The sequence below is a fragment of the Hippichthys cyanospilos genome, chromosome 6 (assembly GCF_059441005.1).
Source record: "Hippichthys cyanospilos isolate Australia breed blue-spotted pipefish chromosome 6, RoL_Hcya_1.0, whole genome shotgun sequence".
NCBI classification, from domain to species: domain Eukaryota; kingdom Metazoa; phylum Chordata; class Actinopteri; order Syngnathiformes; family Syngnathidae; genus Hippichthys; species Hippichthys cyanospilos.
The window spans coordinates 14,807,349-14,834,679 of record NC_142374.1 but is presented as its reverse complement, the minus strand read 5'-3'; the positions used below and the strand labels follow the sequence as shown (position 1 = coordinate 14,834,679).

The 27,331-nt window shown below is 41.2% G+C and overlaps 1 protein-coding gene across 3 annotated transcripts; it reads right to left on the bottom strand.

The window, feature by feature from the left end:
- Positions 1-384: 384 nt before the first annotated feature.
- On the bottom strand, positions 385-27,331 carry fam107b (family with sequence similarity 107 member B). 3 transcript variants are annotated; one of them, XM_088416435.1, is made up of 4 exons: positions 27,183-27,331; positions 6,435-6,570; positions 1,441-1,597; positions 385-1,200 (listed from the first exon to the last, which is right to left on the bottom strand). In XM_088416435.1, the coding sequence occupies exons 2-4, from the start codon at positions 6,557-6,559 to the stop codon at positions 1,081-1,083; spliced, it is 402 nt and encodes a 133-aa protein (XP_088272561.1). In that variant the 5' UTR covers positions 6,560-6,570; positions 27,183-27,331; the 3' UTR covers positions 385-1,080. The 3 variants fall into 3 exon arrangements, with proteins under 3 accessions (XP_088272561.1, XP_088272559.1, XP_088272560.1); XM_088416433.1 differs by lacking the exon at positions 27,183-27,331 and adding an exon at positions 7,591-7,767; XM_088416434.1 differs by lacking the exon at positions 27,183-27,331 and adding an exon at positions 7,600-7,767.

Below are 27,331 nucleotides of genomic sequence, written 5' to 3'. Positions count from 1 at the left end.
TAATTCACGGTACTACGGAGACTCTTTAGAATATTTTTAACAAAATGGATTATAAATGAAGAACGATGGTAGGTCATCCAAGATAACGCCCACCCATTTGGGTTGGGTTCGGTCTATCACCTTAAAATTTCTTATTTCAGTTCTAATGACCAATTACCGTGCGTCGATATGTTTACTCTGTAATGAACTGAGTTTGGATGAAGGTGGTGTGCAGAAAACGATTGGCTGGATACTGAGCAGTACCTTAGGAATCCACTAGAGGCCGCAACAACCTTGTTTTAAACCATGATTTAAACTTTACATAATGTTGACATAGAAAACACAATATTCAAAATTCCATTGAAATGAAAACATTTTACTCCCTATAATAAAATCATTAAACAATGTATTTAACACTTTTATTAATACAAAACAACAGATATATAAAGAATTTCACTCTCGTGCACTGGGGGAGTTCTATTGCTCCAAATTGCATTGGCTGCGAAAGTGGCATGTTTTTTTTTTGTTTGTTTTTTTGGAAATAACAAAATAAAACTCCCTTTGTCCCGTTCTGGCTTTATAAACTAAATACAATGTTGTTAAACAAATTTGAAAACACAAAATGACTAATAAATGTGTTCCCAACCTAACACACCCCTCCCACCCCGTCCTCTAGAAGCGGGCTAAAAAAAACTACAAGCATAAATAAAGAAAAGCACATTTTGCTTGGTTTTGTTTTTTTTTCTCCAAAATTACAAAGCATGTAGAGTCCATCCAGTGTCCACTTTTCCTCCCCGTGATTCTGTAGGTGAGAACACACATACAAAAACAAAACAAAACAAAACAAAAAAAACTGTGACACGACAGCGTGGTGTGTGAAGAGGAGTGAAAACAAGGGAAGACAACTCCTGCGTGTATGTGTGGTTGTGTGTGTGATGGGTCGGGGTCCTTGGCGGGAAGGTGGGGTCTTTAGTCTGTAAAAGTCTCTCCTCACTGCGGGATAGGAACTGCGAGGTTGTGAGAGGAGCCAGGGAGTTCATCTCAAACCGTGGTTAGGTCATCACACACACATGCGCGCACACAAACACAACCATGAGGCATCTAGGAGGTTCTCTCCTCGCCATCCATCTCCTGCTTGGTCCGGCGCAGGTTACTTTTCATTTTCACAAATTCAGGAGTGTTCTCCTGCTCCTCCTCGTTCTTCTGTTGCTCCAGCTCCAGCTGCAAAGATGAAAAACATTTTAGAAAGGGTACAACATAGAAAAAAGGTTGTTACCCACTGGCCTAAAGCGAAGAGACCCACTACATACATGCTAATTAGCTTGTATTTAAAAAAAAAAATTACAATTCAAGGCACTTATTTGTATCTCAAGGCACCACAAGTTAGTCATTTTTGGATTGTTCTGTAGTATTCCATTGATGTTCTTTTTTTTTAATGACTGTACTTATTGCAGCTGTTACCTGCTCCAATTTCTGTTGTCTTTTCATTAGTTCAATTTCCAAGTCGCTCTTCTTCTTGTGTGCCTCCTGCTCTTCTTTCTGAGCCTTGAGGACTTGTTCCCTCTTCCTTTTCTCCAGAACCTTCTGGAGTTCCGGTTTGTTCTGAGGAGCCAGGCCCCTGTGGGCACAAACAAACAAATACAAAACAGCCTGTTACTAGCGTGTAACAACAATAATTTTCCATCACATGAACGCAGAGCAGATGAGTATGACCTCACTCTGCCTTGTGACGTGTATTTCCCTTTTCGGTGTTTTGGATTGAAAACATGTCAGTGGTGTTCTTGTGAGTTTTGATTCACGGCCAATTGCACCAAATATTCCGGTCTGCGGACAAAATGGCTGCCAGCAGTGGAACTGACCTAAGGGGAAAAGTGATGAAATCATTGCCTGCTTGTCATTACTTTTCCAAATACCGCAGACACAAGTCAGAAGCAAGTGGCTTTGTGTGACTTCTATTGCACAAATGCACGCAAGGGTCAAATAAAAGCACTTTTCGGGATCTTTAGATGAAATTTCAAACTGTGCCACAGTCAGCTTAGTGTTTAGCCATCAACAATTTTGGTAGGTTTTTTGAAACAATTTAACCTCCAGAGGAAATAAAGATAAAAATACATCTGTTCTTTGGTTGGCCTGTCATCACAAAACCTCATAAAAGTGTATGAGCAATATTTTAGGGTAAAAAAAGCTCAAATGCAAGGGTGGACACATTTTTGTAAAGGCCACATTTTTAAAACCGACCCATGTAAAAGGGTCACTGAAAGATTTGTGTGTTAAAAAGTGTAGATCAACTAGTTCAACTGAATAAAATAATTAAAATGTATTCAGATATAATTATAATTTACAACCAATTATTATATAACTCAAAAAGTTCAATATTGGTGCTGACTTGTTTGCAAAGATAGTGCTCATGCAGTTATAGCATCCCGGGGAGGATCACAAAAAATCATGGGCGTGTGCTGCCCATGTCAAAAGGGTCATCAGGGACATTGTATTGCATGTGCGTGCTTCTCTCGCAGCAATACCAAATGTGACGTCATTCTTTAAAAACCCAGCCAAATAGACTGGAGAGAGGGGAATATACAATGAATTAGTACCAAAAGCCGGGGATCAGCAGGGGTTCGATAATACTACACACACAAACTCTCACGATATCATTCACATATACTGTACGTATGGACGCACTTATGCTAAGTCACTCACACCAACACGCTCTTACAGGCAGTCTCTTAGTAGTCACAAATCCATGTGACTATCCAACACCCACAAAAACACGCTCAGTCTCTCACACAGGTTCTCACAAACACTTACACTCATATAAACTCTCACACAAACTAACACATGCACACTCTCACCGTCATACACTCTCAGTCTCTAAAATGCATATTGCCCCCGGCCCCATACACATATGCGCACAAACAAGATTAGTGGCAGGAAAAGGAGTGAGGTCGATGTACCTGAAAATCTTCATGTTGAAAATCTTCAACACACCCCTCTCCCCCCTTTGATGTAATAATAGGTCCTCTTCATGAGTCTTGATGCTTTAATTAAATGTATCACTGAGACTTGAACATTACATAACCGTGCTCACAATGTTCCAAAAAGCCGTGGGAGTTCTTTTCTCTCCCTCCAGTGTGATTACTTAAGTGAAGAAGAGAGTGTATGTGTGTGTGAATGTGTGTGTGTGTGTGTGTGTGGCCTTATGAGAACATGTACTAGCCTTGAGCAGGCAGTTTAAGAATTGTCTGAGATATGGATGGCCATTTGATCACATTCTTGGTGGATTGAGGAAAATTAAATCAATTCAGTATGAACTTTGAATCGGCTAATTTATCTCTGTGTGTTCTGAACTCTTTCCATGTTGAACAGAATGACATCTGTGAGATTCGTGATTGATTATTACAAACGCCCATGTGACAGTGGTGGTTAGTTACTATGACAATAGGGTAAACAACCAAACACTTCTGAGTTAAGTCCTTTGGAGTTTCATGCAAATGAATCACTGCTGACCCCTAGTTCAGCCTGAGCCTATCAGGTTATGCCTGACACAATGAAGCCAATCAGTGTCCAATGCAGGGTGTGATTGACCTTTGTTTTCCAACCACCAAAAGGTCAAGCACAAGATGCCCAATGTATAAACACAGATCTAATTAGCATACAGAAAGCATAGCGTTAGAGGTTAAAAATGAGATTAAATCAATCAAAATAACGCTTTAATGGTGAATGTAATGAACTCATTCACTGCCAATGACGGCTATAAACGTCAAAGATCATCACTGCCAATGACGGCCATAGATTTGAAAGATCCATTTTTACTTGCCGGGCTGTGACTGAGTAAATTATTTGTCACTTTACAAATATCAAAGAATAATAATGCATTACTTGAAACAACTGATAATCATTTAGTAGATGAAAATTTAACTCATTCACCGCCAATGATGGCTAAAGTCATCAAAGATCCATGAGTTACTTACACTACACAGTGTTATTTTGACACCTAAGTGAAAAGCGATGATGTACTGTACAACACTTTGACTGGCACTTGTAATCCCACCTAAAGACAATTTATAGTCTTCAATCAACATCTTTTTGAAATGTGGGAGCACAAGGATGGATCAACTTGAGATTCAAACCCTGAATCATAGAGCTGTGTGGCAGATATGCTAACCACTTATCCACAGTGATTGAAGCATGTTGACAAAAATGACGTGTACAATAAATAAATGTGTCATTCCCAACATGATTCATTGGAATTTCGCCATTGTGGCTTCAATAATAAAATCATATTCTAACTCCCACTTTGACTCCCGCCTTTCTTTCCACTTTTAAGCTCCAAAACAACCATTGCCATGTAAATAAAACTGTCTCCATCCAGTTATTTTGTGTGTAAATGCAGAGGAGATCAAGATCACAGAAAGTAATAACAGTGCAACTCTCCTCCCTTGCGTGTGGACAAATGTTTTCATAATTACACACCCCTCTGGCCAGGTCGTCTTGCACAGTGGTCACTCCTCCAACATTTGTTCAAAAACGCACTGGAATTTTCTTAAAATTGCACAGCGTGTGTTGTGTGCAGCCACGGCAACACTAGAGCAGAGAAAGGCCCTCAGCTGTAACCGTTTTGTAATCTTGATTACATAACGTGCCTTTTCATGCAATAGTCTATCCATCCATGCATCCACAGCACCTCCACCCACCCCACCAGCACTCTCGTGGTCGTGACTAAGCCGCTGTACAAAAAAAACAAACCTGCTCCATTCCTCACACACTTGAACCATACATTCCCAACATGCCGCTGCATAGACCTATTATTTGTAAACAAAACGTGGTGGGATACTTCCAGGTAACAAACCATTATTAAAGATTGCCAATAACTGGGGTTTACTGTACTTTAAAACAAATATATCAAAGTTAATTCAGCAGAACCTCTCTATTCATTCGTCAACTTACCTGATGAAATAAGCTATAAATAAATTACAGCTGGCATTCCATTAAAAGCAATTTACCTCGTTTGTTTGCAGGTATCCCTTCACACATTGTAACTTCCGTGGTGGAGAAGATAGCTAATATCATCATACCGATTTGTTCAATTACTCTGCATGATCTTGATCTACTTCTGTGGAGTCTCTGACGTCATTATAACTCACTTGTCTGATGTAACATCTGTCGCTATTTATAGCTTTGGCACAAAGATGCCGGCCACTCCGTTCCACAGGAGATGTGCCAGAGCGGATGGGATGATCTCGTCACGCTGACCACACGGCCCGCTTGGCAGTGTGCCGCTGATCCATGCAAACTTTTTGCATAACGCATCTGTGACACACTAATGTACTTTAGCTTTTATGTAAGACTCGCTCGGAAGGCTTCTGCTCTTTACGTAATACTGCCGCTGAAGGTCGGATGACACGCTGGAGACACCTAACAGGATGACCCACTCTACCCCCGGCCCAGCCTGCATCAGGAGGACCATCAGACCAAGGATGTCTCATGATGATTACATTACCCCAGCCTCCATCAGGGGAGGTCAGACGAAGGTGACGTGTGTGTAGAGAATGTGTGACAGGCTTTTTAAAACCTCTCAAGTCATACAGTTGGAATGTAATAAGGCTGGGTGATAGGCCCTGAAAATAAAAATACCCATCAGCCTTGTACTTTCATATTCTGTTACTAGACTTATGTGGGGAATGTTTTGCATTAACGCTGTTGTACTTATTATGTACAATATCCAGTTAATGATAGGCTATGTGCCTACTAAGTACAATATTTAGTGGTAACTAGATGATTGTGGAGAATTAAAGAGCAAAGGGTATTAAAGGGGAAGTCAAAACATTTTCTCTTTGCAACGATTGCGTTCTCCAGTAGACTAAAAATAGAATTTTGATTGATATTTCATTTGTGGAATATGAAATCAATGGCAAAATTCACCCATTTTTACGGTATCCACCTCAAGGGAAAAAACATTTTGCCATTTGCTGTCGACCAATCACGGCTCAGCTGTTTATCTGAGTTTGAATGTGACAGTCACAAAATGGATTTTGCGTCTTAACTCTTTGAGCGCCATTGAAGTAAGGGAACTTCAATGGACTACCAAGGAGTGCAATTAACTTATTGACGTCAAATACTTTTTTTTTTTTAAATGGAAAGGGTTGGAGAAAAGGTTTGGGCAGGTCTGGTTTGATTATTAATAAGGGACAATCAAAAAAGAAAAAACAAACACTAAAGCCAGTCGGACTGCTCAAAATTGACTGGCAGCTTCTCTTTTGTAAAAAGCTTCTGGTATTGAAAGAGTTTATATAAACTCACACATGCAATATTAATCACAATATTGGATTCACACTGGTGGTGCATCAAAGAATATTATTAAAAGAAACCATTTGTTGACATGACTTCCCGTTAAGAGGCATGTAGAAAAAATAGGGTCCCATGAAAGGATAAAAAAATATTAGTGAAGCAACAACCTCTTTTGGTTCATAAGCAGCTCCCTGTGCAGGTCCTGATGGTTGCGCGAGTTCTTGACGGGGTTGACCAACTTTTTAGGTTTGATGAGCTGATCACAGTCCTCCAGAGGGTCGGGCTCGGCCATGACACTCCTCCCTGGAGACAGAGAAAGACCCAGGTCACATGAATCCGAATGTAGACACAAGACCATAGGCCAACAGCGTGAGATGGGTCATTTAGGTACTGTATGGGTGGGAGTGCTAAGGGGAAACGACGCATCATTGGGTACAAATGAACAAGCTAATATAGCCAATAATATGAATGACATCATAATTGGGTTTACATAATTTTGCATCCAGGCAACAGTTATTCCTTGGACTGCTCTGGATTACTGTAAATGATGGTGATGGTACTCCTTATGTAATCGTAGGGGACCGGAACTTGTTGATGAAGAGCAAACCACATGCAAAATGATTTAACAACATGGACACGCACTCACTTATTCTCTCTTTTTCTGCACATTTGCATTACTGTCCACAATTTTTCCAAGTCATTTGGGTAATAGTTGATATTTATGAAGCTCAAAAAGCTCACTTCACAGAAGAACACTGTATCAACTAAACCTACTATAAAGCCACAGATAGCAAATATAAGTAGTGTTTGGAACAGATAAAACAAAAGTCATGATCATGAAGTGCTATTATGCTATTATGTAGATATTTTCAAGTTGCTTTGACATTTTTCCATTTTCCATCATCCAACTATTACAAATTAATATTACCTTTGCAATTTCATTCTGTAAAAAAAAAAAAAAGAATAAAATAATGGACTATGGCATTTCAGTATTTTGTGAAAGAGTTTCTACATACTTGTGCATGAACAAAAACAGAAACATACAAAATAATTTTGCTGTTAATATAAGGCATAAATGTTACATTGGATGGTGGTGTAAGAACAACATTTAGTTGAACACCATAGACTTCTTTCAAGCTCGACAGTCAATTAAATGTAAAGTTTAAAATATGTGCACATGCCAAAACAAACTTTCTCAACGGGACCTTGCAATAAAAACATGCACAAAACCTCAAACCACGTAATAAACTGACTAAAAATATTAATATATAACAACAGTAAAACAGAACCCCCCCCCCCAACAAAAAAAAAGTCGACACTTACTTAACTCACCCTGCAGATGAGGAAAGACGGGGTATCTGAACATTGTCGCCATGGCTGCTATTTGGGTTTGATTATCAAGAAAATAAAGAACTAGCGGTTCTGTTTCTTGAATTTCAAAATGAGAGCGTTTGCTTTGTCCTGCATGCACAGCTGTCTGCATCAAAGCAAAGGCAGTCAGAATTCAATGTCTGTTTTATAGCTGCGCTTACACACATACTCTCACACACACACACACTGCCGCCCGCCCTGTTTCTACTCCCTCCCACTTCTGTTCAATATGCATCACTTGAAAATTGTAACATTTTGTCTTTTCGCGAGGACATTATTGTCTTTTGAATGTTATTTTCAGAATGCCTTTCTTCTATAAAATCAAGCAAAAGTGTATGATAGTTTCCTCAAAATCCAAAAACAACAACATCATCCCTCCTGGGGGCTGATGCAATTCAAGCAAAATGCCACTAGAGGTCGACATCCTTGCATAGGCGGTAGGCAAGCGTGCCATGTTACATAACAAAGCTGCCTGGATGAACAGTGTGTGATTGGTTGATTTCAAGGGGAGAAGGCACAAAAGGATGCTGCTGCCTGATGTGCATTTAAAGTCAAATTGTTTTGTCACAGTTTAAAAGGAATTTTTCATGGAAACATGGACACAAATACTCTTAGGAGTCTAACAATCTGCCACTTAACAACTACTTGCTTATTTATATAGAATGCATCCTTGTACTGAACAGGAATTTTAAAGTAACAGTAACACAAGCTGGAACCTCAATTTAGTCAACACACATCAAATCGACATTCTCTATTACAATGAAAAATGTCTTGTTGGTTCCAGACCTGAAATTTGGAGAGGTTTTGTATTTGTAACTCATTGAGCGTCAGCTGATTTCAAAGCAAAGTTCTTTTTTATGTCATTGATTATTGACCACTGTCTGACCTTACACGACCTACAAAATATTAAGTTCTGTGATCACACAAGAACCGAACATACAGAAAAAGAAAGGAGTATTAGAGGACAGGTTGGCAATGTCAAAATTTTTTTTTTTTTTTTTTTTTTTTTCAACTTCCGGCGCCGTCGCGAGTGGTAGCCTTTCCAGCAGCTCCGTGTTATTTTGTGTTACTTTTCGTTCTTTTTCTATGGATATGGACTTTAATTCTATGGATATGGACTTTAACGCACAGAAACGCGTTTACACGAGAAAGCAACTCCTTGCCCTGAAAAAGTCCCGTGCCGGTGAGATCCCACATTTACCTGACGAGGTAAGGAGACCTTATCGTGGCTGCAGAGCTGGAGCCAAGCTAAAGGCTAAGCGGCTAGCGGCGAAGTGGCGATACAAGCCTTCTGTCCCGTCTGTGATCATGGGAAATGTGAACTCACTACCAAACAAGACCGACGAACTGGCTGCGCTGGTGAAAAATATCAGAGCCTACAGGGAGTGCAGTTTGCTGTGCTTTACTGAAACGTGGCTCACGGCTAGCATCCCGGACGCCAACGTGGAGCTACCCGGCTTCAGCACAGTTAGGGCAGACAGAGATTACTGAAACGTGGCTCACGGCTAGCATCCCGGACGCCAACGTGGAGCTACCCGGCTTCAGCACAGTTAGGGCAGACAGAGACACAAAAGCCTGCGGGAAACGGAAAGGAGGCGGACTCGCTATGTACGTGAATACAAGATGGTGTAATCCCGGACATATAAATACAAAGATTTCCACCTGCTGCAGGGACATCGAACTTTTGGCCGTAAGTTTGCGTCCCTATTACTTGCCTAGAGAGTTCGGAACCGCCATTGTGGTCATTGTTTACATCCCACCGCGCGCCAACGCGGACGTAGCGTGTGACGTCATCCACTCCGCTGTGGCTAAACTACAAACACAGCACCCCGAGGCCATTCTGTTAATCACTGGGGACTTCAATCATGTGACTCTGGACAAAACATTACCTGCTTTCTTCCAGTATGTGGACTGTAACACCAGGGGAAATAGGACCATTGACCTGCTGTATGCAAACATTAAGGATGCATACAGTGCTACTCCACTGCCTGCACTGGGGAAAGCAGACCATAACCTCATTCTGCTTCAGCCCCACTACAAACCAAAAGTGAGGAGGCTACCAGCAACCACACGCTCATTCAGGAAGTGGTCTACTGAGGCAGAGCAGGCTCTGAGAGACTGCTTTGAATCTACAGACTGGGATGTACTGCAGGGGTCACATGGGGGAGACATTGAGGAGGTGGCAAACTGCACTACAGACTACATCAACTTCTGCATGGACACTGTTGTTCCTGTAAGAACTGTTCGCTGCTATGCTAACAATAAGCCCTGGATCACTAGCGACATCAAAGGCCTTCTGAACCAGAAGAAGAGGGCCTTTAAAGACGGTGATCAGCAGGAGCTAAAGCGGGTGCAGAGGGAGCTCAGAGTCCAGCTCCGGGAGGCGAAGGAGCAGTACAGGAGGAAATTGGAGCGGAAGCTGCAGAACAACAGCATAAAGGAGGTGTGGGATGGAATGAAGACTATCACCGGCTGCAGCACAAAGCGGGGTGCTGCCATGGAAGGAGATAGGGGGAGAGTCAACCAGCTGAATAACTTTTTCAACAGGTTTGACCACCCCCACTCGTTCCCACCCCGGAGTACTGCAGCTTCCCTCCTAGCTCACCCTCCCCCCCTAGACACCAGCACAGAGGAGGAGGACATCCCCCCCCCACCCAAGATCACTGCAGCCCAGGTGTGTGGAGAGCTGAGGAGGCTGCGACCCAACAAGGCAGCAGGTCCAGATGGAGTATCCCCGCGACTGCTGAAGGCTTGTGCGTTGGAGCTGGGAGACCCTCTACAGCGCATCTTCAACCTGAGCCTGCAACGGGGGAGGGTCCCCCAGCTGTGGAAGACATCCTGCATTATCCCAGTACCAAAGAAACCACGACCGGAGGAGCTCAACGACTTCAGGCCGGTCGCCCTGACATCACACGTGATGAAGACCATGGAGCGGTTGCTGTTACACCACCTGAGGCCACAGGTCCGCCATGCCACTGACCCCCTGCAGTTTGCCTACCAGGAGAAGGTAGGAGTGGAGGACGCTATAATCTATATGCTACACCGATCCCTCTCTCACCTGGACAGTGGCAGTGGTGCAGTGAGGATTACTTTTTTGGACTTCTCCAGCGCCTTCAACACCATACAGCCTCTGCTGCTCAGTGGTAAACTGACAGAGATGGGAGTAGGCTCACACCTTGTGGCATGGATTACGGACTACCTGACAGGCAGACCCCAGTACGTGAGACTGGGGGGCTGTACGTCCGACACTGTTGTCAGCAGCACAGGAGCGCCACAGGGGACTGTGCTGTCTCCTGTCCTGTTCACCCTGTATACGTCAGACTTCCAGTACAACTCTGAGTCCTGCCACGTGCAGAAGTTTGCAGATGACACTGCTATCGTGGGATGTATCAGGAGTGGGCAGGAGGGGGAGTACAGGAAACTGATCCAGGACTTTGTCTCATGGAGCGACGCTAACCATCTGCACCTGAACACCACCAAGACCAAGGAGATGGTGGTGGACTTCAGGAGGCCTAAACCCCATCCGGAACCAGTAGCCATCAAAGGAGAATGTGTAGAGCTTGTCCAGACCTACAAATACCTGGGTGTGCAGCTGGACAATAAACTGGATTGGACTGCCAACACAGAAGCTCTGTGCAGGAAAGGACAGAGCCGACTGTACTTCCTCAGAAGGCTGGCGTCCTTCAACATCTGCAAAAAGCTCCTGCAGATGTTCTACCAGACTGTTGTGGCGAGCGCCCTCCTCTACGCAGTAGTGTGCTGGGGAGGCAGCACCAAGAAGAAGGACGCCTCGCGTCTGGACAAACTGGTGAGGAAGGCGGGCTCGGTTGTGGGCACAGAGCTGGACAGTCTGACAACTGTGGCTGAGCGACGAGCGCTAAACAAACTGCTATCAATCATGGACAATCCAACACATCCACTACACAGCATCATCCACAGACAGAGGAGCTGCTTCAGTGACAGATTGCTGTCACTGTCCTGCTCCACGGACAGGCTGAGGAGATCTTTCCTCCCCCATGCCATGAGGCTCTTCAACTCCACCCGGGGCAGTAAAGCTCACATTAAACTCTAAACCTCATACTCTGCACTGCACTATTCACTTTATACAAGCACCTTAATTATACTTGCACTAGACTCCAACGATTCACACTATTCTGTTTACACTGTTAACAAGCACCTTAAGTATACTTCTGTACTGGACTTATGTGTATCTTGTGTATTTTATCTCTCATATTTTATATCTCGACTTGAGGATACTGCTGGAAATGTGAATTTCCCTACGGGGATGAATAAAGTATCTATCTATCTCTATCTATCTATCTATCTAAAATGGCTGCTTCTGACCAAAACGTGGAGAAAATGATCTTTGATGGGCTTTTTTGTTTACCTCAAAGTAAGAAAAAACAAAACAAAAACAATTTATAGATGTACAACTATCAAACAGCAAGTGAGCAATGCTTAGCAGCTGCATTTTTCGCAGTTTCCTCATTTACATGGCGTTCACCATTCATTTCAGAGACATTTTTTAAGAATGTGAAACATCTTCAAGCACTGTAACATACAATAGTCAGTCAATTACAATAACTGAGGCAACCGAGTAAACGTTTATAGAGCATCATTAATGAAAAACTGTCCAAATCCTTTATTTCAACCTCTCAGCAGTATTTATGATTTCTGTAGTCTTTCATGAATGCAGATTGTGATTAATCGTCATATTTTCTGTTTGTGACTTCTGAGCCCATTTCTGAAAATTAACAGTGCAATGGGTTTAGAGCAAGTATGCAAGGATGTGTGCAGACAAGCTGGGGGCTGTAAAAAAGGTCGGCCGAGGGGTGAGGAGGGTTTAGGTCTGCGTGCGAGCCCACGCACGCTGTGCACATCAAAGGTGGGTTTTGTTCATGCCACTAGCAGGGGGCGGAGGCTCTCAAAGGCTGGCAGTGTTGTCGAAGTGTCCGTTAGCTTAACACATGTGCTCCCACTTCCTGTGCGGCCCCGGGCTGAGGGGAAGTGACATAGCGAGTTCAAAGGGGTCTTGCAACCCCAAATTGGAGCCCTGCTTCACTTCTACGCTTACCGCTGCTGCCTTTAAATATTCTATTTACTGTCACTTATGGTTCCATTTAGAAAAATGCAAACGCACCATCTGTTAAAACACCATAAAACAGTGGTTCCCAAACTTTTTATACAAGGTACCACCTCAAAAAGTACTTCTGCTCTGCAATTACCACTAAAATGCAGTAGCGTAAAAATGGTGTTAAGAAAAATAAATACAACTACCCTGTGACTTATCATATTTGCTATACTGGATTAGAAACAGTTATATGAAAAAAAAAAATCAAACAAGCCGACGTTTAATAACATACCACATACCACAACTTTTGAGAATCAGTCAGTCCCAACAACTAAATGTCCACAAAAGCACTAGAATTTTTACATTTTCAATGCATTCGAAATTTCATCCACACGCTAAGAGCAATTACCCAAACAGAAGATGCACCTTTGATTTTGGGGTCAAATTCTGGTATTCGTTACCGTATATACCGCATACTGGACGCAAGTTTGGCTATAATGTAAAAACTATCGCAAAAAAGAATAAATCTCATCTTTGTAAATTCTTCATATTTTTTTCCGCCTCTAGTCCTTTTAATTAGTATAAGTAAGAATACAGCCGACATAAAAATGCACATCTGTGTGTCAAAACTTAATTCTAATCTTTAAGCAACTGTTTAAAGGACACACCCATACTTTTGGCTTTCATTTGAGAAAAGGAGTGTCTTATTTTGGTGTAATTACGGTAACTACAGCACAACGTAAATATTTGATTTTGATCATCTTTAATTTTGAACATTCCATTCTTGAGTTGCAAGGTTCAAGTGTGTACTAGCGGCTTGTGTATTCGTCCACTGTTGGTTCAGTCTTGTTTTTTGGGTTGTTTGTTCATGCCTAGGTCTATTGTAATGTTACATACACTTCGAAAGGACGCTCAACGTTCCTACATTGATGAGTCACCTTTTTAAGCCATTAAAGCGGCAAGAGTCTTGGATTATGACGATCTTGGCACCTGTAGCCACTGGGACGATGGCCAAATCGTTTCAGTGAAAGCCTTTGGAAATGTTCCACTGATTTTCATTTGACCACAGAAGGGGTTGCTTCAGTGGTCATTCTTAGAATTCATGCTGAAGTGTCTCCATTCAAACACTGTGAGCTCTCCAGGACAATGCCAGCATAGTTTGGGTCCTTTATACCCAAAAGGGCCGCATCTATTGAGTAATTTTAGCTTTTGGATCCCCTACAAAACATTCAGTATTGACTATTCATGAAAATCAAAAATAACAATCATGAACACAGAAGACCAAATAACACAATTTGAGTTATGAATTCATTTTTATAAACCCTTGATACTGAAAATTTATTTTAACTTCATTTTAAACTGTTGTTAACAGCACACTACTTTCCTCAAAGGAAACATTACATTTTAGACAAACCACTTCATACATTTTGGTCTAAGAAACGATTTTGCCAACTGAAATAGCACACTTGAGTCAGCATCCATGTGATTACTAGGAACAGCAACTGTGCCAGGCTGTCCGCATCAGAATGTGCAGTCGTTTATGTCTATTGTGCCAACCTGTATGGAGCACTGCGAGCTAGCAGCTAATTCATGCTAGACCCAGATTTAACACGGTCCAGTCCACTGATAAACTCTGGCAACAAGTGCTATCATGTCAAAGTCAATGTAATTAAGTCCATTTCAGCGCACTGAATTAGCAATTGAAGGTAATTTCAGAGCAACATTTTGTTGTTTTCATCAAAACTTGGGAGCAACAGGTTCAATAAAAAGACTAGTCAAGCTGTTACATCGCTACGTTACAGGAAAAAGTTCAAAAGGAAAGTGTACCGAGGCAGTCATGTACATATATTATTTAGCTAAGGTTTATGATGTTGACCATTTCACCTCATTTCCGAGGCATTAAAGATGGTTGAAATCTTTTTTTCTGAGATGTCCACTAATAAGCAGGTATCCGGGGCAGGAAAAAATAATGCAGAGCATTTTTTTAACTGAGGTACTTGAGTTACTTGAGGACTCGTTTCAGCCCTACTCCCTATAAACTCCTGTACCAGTGAACCCTATGAAGTGAGAAATGGTCATTTTTACAAGCTCACAAGATAGTTTTATACAGTACAACTTGTCCAGCGGACAAACACCCTTACCACTTTATCTCATTTGAACGTTTTAGAGACATTCTTGCTCTCTCACCTCAACACTTGGACCCAAAAGTCAGCGCATTTCTCAGGTTGAATGTAACACAGTTATGAGCAGTTTTATGGTTGTCTTTGGTCTTGTTAATCTCTCTATCTGTACTTCTGCAATTAGCCTTCCATCCTCAAATTTTGGGACACACGATCAGGACATTCATTGGGTTTAACTGTTGCAACATTTTGTACACCATCCTCCTGTTTTGGGTCTGGGTGCTCTTCTTATCTATACTGCTTTCAAATGTTTGACAAGATCCTTGGTCTTTCACATCAACCTTTGATCTGCGCATATATGAGTCTTTTGCAGGTTTTGTGGTTGTCTTTGGTCTTTATCTCATTGATTTGTTAAGCCATAGGACTGAACATGTTTCGCATCCACTTAAATGCTGTGATCATAGACCAGTATGTTTCAGGTCTTCCTTTTACAAGATTTTGTACCGTTTCAAGGTTGTCCTTGGTCTGTTTCTGAAGTGATCTCATGATCTGTACCCCTGTGCTGAAGTTTGTAGTGTTTTGAACTTATACATACACTATAGGGCTAATGACGTGTACATTTTTCTGGTCCTACCGTTGCAAGATTTTATAAAACTTCTTCCATGGCTTATCCCCTTAAGTTTAACGGAGAAGCCCTCTCGGCGTACTTAAGAGGTGGCCTTTACACTGGACTGATCGTGTCCAGACTACGTATTTTCACTTTCAACACCTCTATGTGCTTTTGTGTTCTCCCAGTGTGCTGCTTTGGGACAACACTCAATGCTGTTCCGGGAATCCCATTACAAGACTTTTGTTTATTGCTCTTGGGAACCAGCACACACTCTCATCCCCAGGCAACACGCACAGTAAGACAGAAAATGCAATGGGTGTTCCAAAAGAAGTCTGTGAGTTGTTTCTAGAAGAAAAAAGTAAAGCATTTATAAGGGTACTAAATGAAAGGCATTCAGCCATTTAATGAGTGAAGTTGAAGGAGTAAAACTGGGTCAGACAGTCACCGGGAAGTGGAAAAGGGAGTTGGCCTGAGACACATTTCCACTGTTTACTTCACTCCTTCTTTGGCGTTCACATAGCCTGCATTGACTATCTCACATATTATAAATCATCACACTGATGTCCATACAGAAAATATCTAATCAAGACAAAGCACTCTATTCCACTTAATATTGAGTGACAGTTTTAGGAAACATAACAGGAAGTAAATGAACAAAGGATTGAATGGGCAAGGACTGAATAGGTAAGTGTGGTTGGCAGGCAAAGAGATCATGCCAATGATAGCACACCAGACAGTTCTTTAATCACCGTAAGAAACCAGGTAGGCCACGAGTGGTCATTTCCTGAGCCCTGCACAACTGATGTCTTAATTCGTATTTTGAAAATGCAATTATCAACCAGAACATTGTTTAGACTGGTGGGGTGCATAGAACTATTGTTTAAGATACTATTACTATAACTGCTGCTAAACAAACGATTGTAAAGACAATTTTTCATACAATATATGAAGACCGCTATTGCATAAAAAGATGTTTTGATATTTGAACAAATTGGGGGCCAAACAGCAAACCCAATTCCATCTCAGAGGTTCCATTGCATAGGTGAAGCTGATTTGATAAATACTGTGGAAATCCATGTCCATGCCACTCAACTGAATTCTCTGCTCAGACTAGGAACAGAAACGGATAGCAAGGAGGATGAGCAGCTGGCGGTCATCTTCACCATTTGACCCCTCTTTCCTCTCCAGGACAGTGATTTGAATGACGGAAAGCCTTTTCAATGCTCACCGCACGGCGAGCATAATCCCTGTCAGCTGGGTGAAACTGACCACGCCCATCTGTCATCAACACACCAGGGTATGTTTTCCACACTAAGGCACAAAGAGGTCATGTTTGCAAAACATACAGGTCGGCATCTTGCTGTTTGTGTTCTTTCTTTGAGACCTCAGGACAAGCTTTACGATCTTCAATCTCACTGGTCTTAGGTTTCAAGTTTATAATAATGCTTCATAATTAAATAGTTGATAAGAACAGACTCTCATATACATATAGAATGTGTCATATTAAATTATCTTGTGAAACCTATCAAAAAAAAAAAAAGAAAAATTCCAGACTGTCTTTTCTACTCACAGATGGGAAGTCCAACCCTCGGGGGGAATGGCGTCATCAATACCCCTAAAGCAACCCCCACACCCTATTTCTCTCTTAACTCTCTTGTCACACACAGGCACACACACACTCACACCCTTGTGTTACAAGCCGGACAGATCCGGGTACGCGCCCAGCAGCTTGTCTGTTAATGAAGCGACCATTCAGCCATAAACAGGAGAGGCCCTAATTAAAGCACAGAGATAGATAGATGGGCTTTTAACTGACAGCTGTAGGGGGTGTGGCGGGGGGACTTGAGTGCGTGTGTGAGCGAGAGGGAGAAAGTGTGACAGAAAGAAGTGCTTGGGGAGTGGACGCTAGTGGTAAGAATGTGTTCCCTTCCTGTACAAGTCATAAGCACGTACACGCTCCACACCATCACCACAACGATACATCACAGCTGTCGGCAAATCTACAAACAATGATATTTCGCTCAACCTCGGGACATAAAGTGGTGCTAATGTGTGAAAAAACTTAATTAGCCAAGGAATATACACATATGGTGAATTAGGGATATACGTACATCAAAAGAGTGAGGTTCACCTTTTTCTTGGGGCAACATACATGAAAAGTATGTCGGCTGGACATACAAACAACCATTTACATTATTCAGAGTGACTGAGTCAAGAGTTGAACGAGTGCTGCAGCTCTTGATCAACCTGTATAAATTATGATGATCAATATTTCTTCTTAAACCTAAATTGAAACTGTGCTTAGCAGGGCAGTACTTTTTTCCTCCTCCTCCTCAGAATCTCTCTTTAAATTTTTTTCTCTATAAGATGTATTTGCTGCTTGAATCAGCACATTTGAGTTAGCATGGTTTTGTTAAAATGTTATCAGTAGGAACGGCAACTGTCAGGCTGTCAAAAGTTAAAAGTGCAATGTCATTTATGTCTATCACGCCAGCCTATATGAAGCACTCGAGCACTGCTAGACACAGCGATAACAGAGCTGACCCACTGGTAAACACTGGCAAGAGTTGTCTTATAGCAATATGAGCATAACTTGGTTATTAGCTCCCTGATTTGCGGATTGAAGGTGATTTCAGAACAATATGGTGCTGTTTGTTTTGAAAGTTGCAGTAGAAAGAATAGTCAAATTGTTACACCATGAAATGCTGTCGTAAGCAACTTCAAAATAAAAACCTAACTAAGATGTTTGTGTCCTTAAATTTGGTAAACTATACTTTATTAATAAGTTGGTGGAATCTCTGCATTTCTGGTGTGTTTTACTGTCATGCAGAACATTATTAATTGTTGCTGCTATTGGTTTGTGTTTATTCTGATGTTTAAAAATAATGCCTCAAGCATTTATTAGAAGAGAGGAACTCAAAATACTGGAAGATTTGTTTTACTCCTACAGCTAATGATATTTTTATTACCTAGGGTTGGCAAGTGTAATGATGTTATTTAGGCCGCTTATGCTCAACAGTGCAAATATTACATTTATTTATTTGAATATTTTGAAGTGTAAAATAATTAACAATTTAGACAATCTTATCAATCTATTTTCATACACAGTAGTGTTAATGTGCTATAACAATAATGCATGTGGATAAATTATTACAGATGGTTTGAGGAAGTGATTTTGCTCGAATTGTTTAGTTGTCAATTCATTCTTTTTTAGAATAATCAATACAGCCCTAAAGTGAACCCACAGTGTCAGCAGTCAGGCAAGTAAATCACAACAGTCAGCACCTAATGATAACAACTGAAAATACAGATTTTTTCCCCCCCCCCATCGGAAGCTTGCAGAGTTTATGGGAGAGTGAGAGTCCTTATCATCTCTGTCCTAATCAGTACTCATTTATTCTCCCTGGTTTATGTTCTACCATCTTGCCCATTTGTTGTGACATATTAGACCACAAGATTTCAATCAATAAAGATCTCAACTGCAGTCGGGTTCAGCTCTTTCTGTAAAATCTTTTTAGAGCATGCGTGAATCCGCGGCGAATGAAAATGTAATACGTCTATTTTGAAGTAAGAAGTATAAAGTACAAATGTATGTTTTGAAATCTCGCCGATAAAAAAATCATCAGAAAAATAAATACCTCATCTCTACTTTTCTAAGTTTGCAAGCTATTCAAAATCTTTGACCTTGAGCCACCTCACTGTAGGAATGAGGAATAACAAGAAACAGGAGAGCAGGTTGTTTCGATTCTCTTGTACTTCCTGTGCACTGAGAGCTTGATGGGCCAGCCCCCTTCTCTCCCACAGTGTGATGATGTCACCAGGGAGATGCGGGGTTATGGGAATTTACAACCAGAGTTTTAGGGTCATAAAACATAAGAAGCGCAACCATGCGAACACACAAGTCCAGCATAGCGGGAGTTATTGCAAGGCAAGTAAGCTCTGTGTGATATCATCAGAGCTGTTTTCAGACCACATGGCACAGGCTAGCTACTCTAGTGGCTTTTTATCTGCTCCCCATCAGGCACGAGGTATTATTTATTTTTTTTTTTGTGTGTGTGGTATCATGGCTAGAATGAATCACAGCAGTGGTCTGCTGAGTTACTCGTAAAAAATAGCACCATGCATCATAGTAATCAGATAAAAATACCAGTTCCTTCAATTTTACTGTGTGACACCGCACCACTTTGACGACCATCACATTGAGGATACAGAGGGAAACCATAGCCTAAAACCAAAATCGCAAACCAGTCGCACAATTAACTCTTACTATTAACCAAGAGTGGAAAACCTCTAGCTTTTTAGGCAACAATCATGTAAAAGTCAGCAAAGTCATGAAACAACTGAGAGCTACCATAATTTCCAATGTATAGTGCACATCCCAGATTGAGTCAGATTTTTTAAGAAATACTTGTACCGATGTATAATGCGCACAAAAACCTGTCTCAACTTGCCTCTGAAATCCAGTGTTTGATTGTTATGATAAAGGAAACATAAGCAATGTTTGGTCAGCATTTCCAATGTTGTAAACTGCATTTCTGTGTTAACCATAAGCCAATGAAATACTTTTGAATCGCCATTAGTTTACGTCCGTAGTCTTTCGGGGTTTTTAGCACGATTGAAGTCCCGTCTGACTGAAATGTTATTCGTTTTGATGAAGCGCTAACAACAAGTTGGAGAAGCTTTGAAATCTTCGTTTGGGTATTTTCCTATGTCCACTTTCCTGATAGCCAGCATGCGAAGAGCGCATCCCAAATATCGGTGTTTGTGGGTAAGTTCCACAAGTCTGATCTCTATATATGGCATTTGATGTTTTCATCTCCCAAGTTATCTAGTGTTAGCTTTGACTGCAGAGATCTTATCTTTCTTCTTTCTATAGGGTCTGACCTTTAATTAACATCAGATTTGCATGGCGCCTCTTGAGTTCTATGGTTTTCAGCAACTTCATTAACCTCTTTTTGAAAAGCAATTGTATAAACTTGCCCCTATTCCCATCTTGCATTCATGGTGTATGCAACTTTGTGCGCCGCTACTGTATTAGACGTGAGTACTGTGTAAAGTGATTTGATGTCATGTGATATGAATGGCGCAATGACTCTGGAAAAAAAATCTGTTCATTTTGACTAGATGAGTCTGAATAATTTGTTGTGCCCATGTATAATGGTGCAATGACAATTTTCCCTTCAATTTTCTGTTAATTTTGACAAAATGTTTCATAATTTATTGGGCTTGTGTAGAATGTGAACGGCTGAGTTAAGGAATTATTCTCTAATGAAAAAATGTGCACTATACATGGGAAATAGTTTAATTCTAATTGGACATGGCCATGATCCAGGCCTGTCATACTTGTTTTGTTTTCTGCACGTAGCCCCAACATCACACACATGTCAAGCCCTCCGGGGGCTTGAAGCAGATTACAGAATGAATGGGGGCATTTCAAAAGGTAGAGATGCTGTGGTAGAGTCACGCTATAGGAATGTGATGAATCTGCAAAGTGACTGTCACACAACTACATGGACATCCAATCACATATTTGCCTGCTTTTGAATGACAAGAGCACATGCATGCGAGCGGCAGGAACTTTTCTTTCAAAAGGTTAAAATCCAAATGCTTACTCAAAGCAAATTTTCAACACGTATCTGGAACGGAGATGAAGGGGGGCTGGCGTAGGGTACAATGAGAGGTCACACCTGCCAATGTGAATGGCTCACTACCGCCCCTAACCTCTCTGCTGCCTCACAGCTGAGTGTGACACATGCTCCTATTAGCCCATATGAGGGCCTTGTGAGAGCAGGTGGCTCACATGTGTGCACACTGTTACATACATACTTATTTCACTCTGGATCCATGGAGTCGCTTGATGGACTATATCACAGCATGGTATAGAAAGTGAACTGAAGCAGCAAGGAAAAAGCTAGAGGGTCACCATATAGTGAGTTGCCCTCTGACCTCCCTTATGACATCTACACCACCCACTGCTGCATAGGGCAAATAACATCAAGGTCTGTGCTCTTCTTGTTTCCACTTTGTTTCACCTGTTGCCCTCTGGCAGGCGCAACAGGAGCGCCAAGACCTGCCAAAAAAAAAAGAACCTAAAAAAAAACAAGTTTCTTTCCCAGAGCCATAACTGGAAACTGTCACATGAACTTCAAAGCACGCTCTTGTGATACATGCTTCAAATACTGATGCAACGTGTCACAATATTTGATACTTTTTTGGTATTTGAAACAATGTTGTATTTTTATATCACAAAGTTTGTTCACATTGGAAGGATGGCTCACTGCTTCTCAAATAGGGGCATGTGAAGACCCCCAAGGAGGAATGTGACATTTCAAAATATTTTTATTAATAGTAGGCTATTGAATTTAATTATCTTAAAGACCCAGTCTCCACATTTTAGAATGGTTTGACCCAAACTGTCACATACCTAGAATCATGAGTCAATTACTTGAGCACTTTATTACAGACATGTACAGTATGTGCATAAATCTTAATTTATAATTAAAAGTTATTTTTCTTTGCTATCTTTTTATTGCCGAATAGTTAAAGACAACCTATTATACAAATGAAGTTACAAAGTTCAGTAAGTGATACTCTAATTACCACTTTGTTTTAAGAATTCTTTTTTTTTCATCCAATAATGCTTTATACTGGGATTAGTAGGTACTTGGCTATAAAAAATATATATTTCACATGGGGTCCAAAACTGGAAAAAAAAGAAAAGGTAGAGGGCTTTATTAACAAAATCTGGTGGTGTGACAAATTTAGAAAACCCTCATTTTTACTTTACAGGGACTTCCTGAGGCTGCATGGCCCAGCCCTACTTGTAGCCGTATACAGTGGTTAACTGTACAGCCCATAAACATTTTACAAGGGGGATTATTTAGATTTCTCTTTGTTCCCTTGGGGAGAAAATCTGGACAGACTGTGTTGACCATCAGGGGTTCTGCTGTATCCCTAAAGCATGAAGCAAGTTACATCCGGCTGCATACTGTCAAGTCGGGTTTGATTTAAAAAAAAAAAAAAAGTCTTTGTTAGATCTGTCCCACATTGAAAGCTTTGTGCGGTACTATGGTGTCCCCCACCCCTCCTTACCATGAGTGGGTGGGTGGGGGGAGAGTCACGCCCCCCTCCTCATTTCACACTGGCTGAGCCCGGCGGGGATCTCCGATCCTATTGGCTATACCGGCGCACACCGGGGAGGATTTGGGAGGTTCTCCTTTGTTTACATGCTGGCTGGGAAAACCCAATAACAACTGTTACCTTGGGCAACCAGACGATCCACAGTTATCCGCACGAGAGCGCGCGCACACACTCACACATACAACTGGAAACCAAATCACCAGTCTTTGTTCTGTCCGATTCATGTAACTAAATATGGCATCCGCATGCATATTTTTAGTAAGAGTCAATCGTGTAACGATTTTATCGTGCAGTGAAACACCCCACTGAAGTTGACTTCAGGAATCACAGAATCACGTGTCTCTGTTCCAACCTGTGTTTCGAAAAAGATCATATATCTTGATACTGGCTAACAAAGAGCTTAATCCAATCCACAGCAGCTGAGACGCTCAATCTCTCTATACTTCAACCTCCCGGACAGGAAAGGAGCTTGGACGTTGTCATCCGTCCTCAAGGACTGCTCCAAAGTAGCTTCGCACACTAATGGATCCATATCGTGATTGAAACCTCGCAATCAATGGGGTTCTTTGTGAAAGCCACTTCACAATAGGTGTGTTTTAGTCTCAATATTCAATGCTTATCTTATCTCATTTATGAGTGAATAAACACACAGTTCAGTGCAAACAAAACAACTCAGCCTGACTGACTTTTACATGCTGCACATGCACTGGAAAGTCAATACCTGAATTGTGAAATTATACTCTAATGCCGCAGGGCAAACGTAAACCGCACCTTTGTCCTGTTATGTCACGCTTGTTTACTTTGTGTCCTAATAAGTTCATTCATAAGGCAAAACAGATTATACAGACAACAGCAGTGGACCAAAACACAAAAACAACTGAAGATAATTTCAATAAACTGTTGGAGCATGATGCTAATCCAATCCTGTCTACTCTATGGCATTGAATGTATGAAAAAAAGCACATCTGCTCTCAATCACTTGTGTCATCATAAAACATTCATTTTCTGCAAAGTAGGCCACGTTTGTCTTTGATTTAAGCAAAATGAATGTGTTTGATTAGAAATTTCCTGAACAGCAAAACAGCTTTTAAACAATACGAACAAAGCTGATTTTGTTTCCACAAAACGAAATTAAGCAAATAAGCAATCGGATTGTTTTTTGTCCGTCGAAAAGAGAAAATATGACATCAGCGGCACCTCTTTTGTAGTAGTGGACTCGATTTTGCCTCAACTGCTTCAAGATGCGCTAATTGCAAGAGTCAGCTTTCGCACAAAACTAAAACTTTTGTTTCCACATAGTGATAATGTTTCACTGACAAAAAAAAAAACAATTGACACTGAAAGAAAAAATAAGCCATTGTTTTAAGGAAAATCTGACATCAGCTGTTGTAGTGGACTCTATTCTGCCTCAACTGCTTCAAGATTTGTTAAAACAACAATTACGCACTATTGACAGAATTCTAGAAAATTACTCAATTAGCCTGAATTAACACAGCATGCACTATAAGACCACTTGAATTTAAATGACTGTCCACAGTAGTAGTAGAAATAATGCAAAAGTTGTAGTAATGCAGTTACTGCAACATAGTTTCAACCTAGTTTCATTAGCTGGTCTATGACATTTTTCATTGCATGTTAGCATTAAACTAGAGAACGTCTGTTAAGATAAAGTCATAAGGTTTGATGGATGACTCTCTTTACTTTGACAGTAAACATCATTTAGGGGAAGAAGCGAACAAATAAGTAAACATAAAATGCAGTTTCTAAATGTTTTTGATTATTTAAGAATATACAGTAGCTCTTCAACATTCAAAGTATTTTTTCCCACCTAGTTTGAAAAAAGACTTCCCTATTTAAAGATCTCAAAAAGCTGCCGTGAAATGTCAAGAAGCGGAACGACAAGAAATAATGTAATTGACATCTACCAGTCTGGAGAGGGTTACTAACGGCTTCCTTAAGCTTTCAGACACCAGCGAATCACAGTGAAACCCATTTATCCATTTTCTTGGTCACTTATCCTGACTAGGGTCGCGGTCAGGCTGGAGCCTAACCCAGCTGTTTTTGTGCAGTAGGTGGGGGACACAGTGACAAGACATCTAGGAAGGTTGTGAAAAAGCAGTTTTTCGGGAGATAGTTCTGAATGTTCTGTTGTAGAAATGTCACCACTTTTAACAATTTCTGTATTAGATCACACACCTTGTCCGGAATGATTTTGTTCTAAAGTAACAATCCAAAGTTCAAGGTCATTTTTACACCCAGAAGTTAGGCCCAAGGGCTACACCATACTTTCGAATATCATACTTATATGGGTTTTACTACTGATAAATTTCTGATGAAGTTTCATCACTGTCTGCCAATGCCCAAACCCGTGAAAGAAGGTACAATTTTTGGCTTCAGAACCTTTATTTAAAAGCCCATGACAGAAAACATCAAAATATGTTTCTAGCGTAGTGCCAAAGTAAACGAGACACAAGAAGTGTGTCATAGAAAAGTTTACTTAAGCATGAGAGCAGGAAGGAAACACCCCGAAACCCAATGGGTAAAACCACCATCTCCCCAACACACAACTCAAACTCAAACCAGAACTCCTGGGAGAAATTGTCAACAAACACCTCAATACGAGTTTTTTTCCAGTATTCTCTACTTTTCACTAATAAATGATGTCTCCAATGAAGCATTGATCCTGAAGGATGTACTTGGCCTCTTCATACACTCTACAGCAGTTTTTAGTCATAATGGGAAAAAAGGAGTTTTGTTTTTTTGACTTCAAATGTCAAGTCTTTTGAAGGAAAAGCAAATATTTGCCACATTTGAACTTGAATATGTCTTGGCTGTAGTGGTATGATTTTGTTACATGAGGCATTATTGTGCAGGACTTTTGAAGGTCTTTCTTCTTCTGAGTGGAAAAAAAACAATTTAATATTTGAAATAAATGTAAGTACCTGTAATATTTAAATGTGCTTTGTCTTGGCAAATATTTGATACATATTGTCACATCTCTGAATATCCAGTTTCACGGAATAATACACTGATGGAAACAGTACCCATAAAAGAATTTGAGAGTGCGAAATCGAAATCTCAAGAAAACTATTTGAAGTGTCTGCTTTAATGTCCCGAATGGACAAGCTTGCAGCTCATGACGTCATTTTCAAAGTACTACAAGGCATTCTTTGATACGCGTCAACAAGGCTTGAACACTAAACTCAACATTCCAAGTAGCGCGAGTCTTGAGGATCAGCGCATTCTGCTGACTCACACACTTTCAAACCACAGACAGGACTTTTTTCAGATAATAACATCAACACACACATGCACATGCGGTCACCCCTCATGGACACACACCCAAAATCCTTACCCAAATACCTTGCTTTTTCTAGGTCAAAACACACACTGCCAACTCGGTAATGATACATCCCGAGAGATGACCCAGAACCACTAATGGACATGTAGGGCCGTCCAGAATGGAAACTTGGGGTATTTCATTCACACTGAAATTCCTTCACGAGCAAAGACTATAGGAGCATTCCAGTTGTAGCGTTCGCAACAAAAAACGCCGTGACAGCATCCACCCTTACGGGAAACAAGAGACGGAAAGAAAAGAGAGGGGAGGGGGTTCAAAGATCAGAAAACAGATGTAAATCCTTTTGCAAACGCCACTGCAAATGACTAACACATGTGAGGGCGCATTCTACTCGCAGCTTGCCTGGACAGCTACTCGTGAGCACAGGACCGGACAGGACACCCACCGGCTGTCACTTGCGGCTGTCACACCTAACCCCTCCCCAGAAAGTTGGTGGAAGATACACTTTCACCACCTCCTGCAAGATACCACCTTACAAAAACCTTTCAATTTGACACCAAATGTTGGCATAACTCATTTCGGTTAAAGTTTGACTTGAGTGAGCATATATGCAGGCTTTAACAGACCTGTTGCAACATTCTATTGCACAACACAGTTAACCTGATGACAGCACACATGTGAAATGCACTCAAACCCAATCGTTGATTCTTATTTACCTTGAAAGGCAGTTTTCGTGACCGTCCATTCATTCTTATTTACCATGAAATACATTTTGGCGAGTCACAAAGGCATATGCTGCACGTGTCATTGTTTAATGTACGAAACTTTAAAGCTATTATACACTCTGTTACTAAACGACTACTTACGCTTACATGTTCTGTAGAGTTGAATTTGCAAGACGGACGAAACTGTATGTTCGTTCATACGTACGTACAATACGTATGAACGTTTATGAACGTTTACGTTCGTGCATACGTACGACTTGCGGTATTGTGTGTAAACTACACGACATGTTTCATCTCCTGTCCCGTTCGCTGACTGTCGCGCCACAACACATGGAGAACAAAAGAGTTTGTATTTTGAAATATGCCATGGTTTTCCCAGCTTTGTTTCCTCTTGTTTGTTCACAATACACTGAGCCCCGTTAGCCTCACGTTAAAAAAAAAACAGAAGCAGCGTTACAACACCCACCCTTGGCGCTCAATCACAACCGGGCTGCTTTTGTTACAGGACGCTCATGAACGCAACCTCAAAAAAAAGCACGAGACCCAGACATGCACCAACACACATTCAAATACTCACCACAAAGTCACACCACTTCTTCCAGCTGCACACAAAAAGTGGTGAAACGATCAAAAGCAGCGCATCTCACGGTCACGGGTCGGCTTCGAGGTGTGTCTTCGTCTTTTGGAAACTGCTCAACTGCTCCATACGCACACTCAGCCGGGAAC

What these genes read in the sequence shown, in the direction of transcription:
- fam107b (XM_088416433.1), bottom strand. Translation starts at nt 7,750, where the DNA reads ATGCAGACAGCTGTGCATGCAGGACAAAGCAAACGCTCTCATTTTGAA. An exon ending in TCATCTGCAGGGTGAGTTAA is followed by an intron (nt 6,571 to 7,590) that starts GTAAGTGTCGAC and finishes CTCTGTCTCCAG; the next exon opens with GGAGGAGTGTCATGGCCGAG. An exon ending in CTGCTTATGAACCAAAAGAG is followed by an intron (nt 1,598 to 6,434) that starts GTTGTTGCTTCA and finishes TTGTGCCCACAG; the next exon opens with GGGCCTGGCTCCTCAGAACA.